The sequence below is a fragment of the Bison bison genome, unplaced genomic scaffold, assembly GCF_000754665.1.
Source record: "Bison bison bison isolate TAMUID 2011002044 unplaced genomic scaffold, Bison_UMD1.0 scf7180017864526, whole genome shotgun sequence".
In the NCBI taxonomy this organism is placed as follows: domain Eukaryota; kingdom Metazoa; phylum Chordata; class Mammalia; order Artiodactyla; family Bovidae; genus Bison; species Bison bison.
The window spans coordinates 340975-342646 of NW_011495077.1; the positions used below are offsets into that span (position 1 = coordinate 340975).

At 46.6% G+C, this 1672-nt stretch overlaps 1 gene segment (V, D, J or C); it reads left to right on the forward strand.

Moving 5' to 3' along the window:
• The first annotated feature begins 958 nt into the window (after positions 1–958).
• LOC104982081 lies at positions 959–1462 on the forward strand. The segment is given in 2 exon segments: positions 959–1004; positions 1128–1462. Coding segments are annotated over 2 exon segments (381 nt in total).
• Positions 1463–1672: the final 210 nt, after the last annotated feature.

Below are 1672 nucleotides of genomic sequence, written 5' to 3' on the forward strand. Positions count from 1 at the left end.
AGCTCTATTTCTTTGCATTGATCACTGAGCAAGGCTTTCTTATCTCTCCTTGCTATTCTTTGGAACTCTGCATTCAGATGGGTATATCTTTCCTTTTCTCCTTTGCTTTTCACTTCCCTTCTTTTCACAGCTATTTGTAAGGCCTCCTCAGACAGCCATTTTGCTTTTTTGCATTTCTTTTTCCTGGGGATGGTCTTTCCTGTCTCCTGTACAATGTCACGAACCTCCGTCCATAGTTCATCAGACACTCTGTCTATCAGATCAGATTTCCAAGGTCCACCTAAAGACTGACATGTGCTTAATGGATAAAGTCAACGATAACATTTTTGTAATTTAGGGAGGAGACCAGGATACTTAGGTTTCCTTGGGGCTCAGTCGGTAAAGAGTCTGCCTGCAGTGTGGGAGACCCAAGTTCGATCCCTGGGTCAGGAAGATCCCCTGGAGAAGGAAATGGCAACACACTCCAGTATTCTTGCCTGGAAAATCCCATGGATGGAGGAGCCTGGCAGGCGACAGTCCATGGGGTCACACAGAGTCGGACACGACTGAGCGACATCACTTTCTTTCCAGTATACATGCATCAAGCTGCCTGGTGGCTCAGAGCGTAAAGCGTCAGCCTGCAATGCGGAAGACCTGCATTCCATCCCTGGGTCGCGAAGATCCCCTGGAGAAGGAAATGGTAACCCCCTCCAGTATTCTTGCCTGGAGAATCCCGTGGACAGAGGAACCTGGTAGGCTACAGTTCACGGGGTCGCAAAGAGTAGGACAGGACGGAGAGACTTCACTTTCACTTTCTTTCATACATGCATTGCATTTCTGTCCCTGTCCACCAGAGGGTGCAGTTTCCTAACACAGACACATTTCCCTGTGTCTAAACCTCACAGAAACTAAACATTACTGTGACTTCAACATTTCTTATGTTAAGAGTCAAGAATGTTATTCAGGAGACACTCTAGAGATGAGCTCTTCTCCAGGCTTAGTGACTGTGATACTCTTCCTGCTGGGTAAGCAAAACCCCTCTAAAAATTTGGATCCTTTCTTCTGTTATGTCAACAAAACCTTTAAGCGTAATTTTATCCCAGAGTTTTATGCCCAAGATCACAGAGAACTCTATTATTTTCCCCTAGGACAAACCTGTGGAGACTCAGTGAGACACATGGACGGCCAAGTGACCCTTTTGGAAGGGGCTACCTTGACTGTGAACTGTACTTATTCAGCCACCAGGTACCCCACTCTTTTCTGGTATGTCCAGTATCCTGGAGAAGGTCCAGAGCTCCTCCTGAAAGCCATGAAGGCTAACGACAAGGGAACCAACAAAGGTTTTGAAGCCACATACAATAAAGAAACCACCACCTTCTACTTGGAGAAAGCCTCAGTCCAAGAGTCAGACTCGGCTGTGTACTACTGTGCTCTGAGTGGCACACTGACAGAAACTGCAGGGGGAACTGAGCACAAACTCTGAGCAGCAATGGGGCCTGGATCCACTGTGGTTCCAAGAGTTTATGGTTGTTTGTCTCTTAGTCTCTGGTTGATGCAAAAAACATACAAATGGCTAAAGCATAAGAATAAGAAGTGAATATTCCCCATCAGTTCAGTTCAGTTCAGTCGTTCAGTCGTGTCCGACCTTTGCGAACCCCTGGACTGCAACATGCCAGTCCTCCTTGTTCATCAT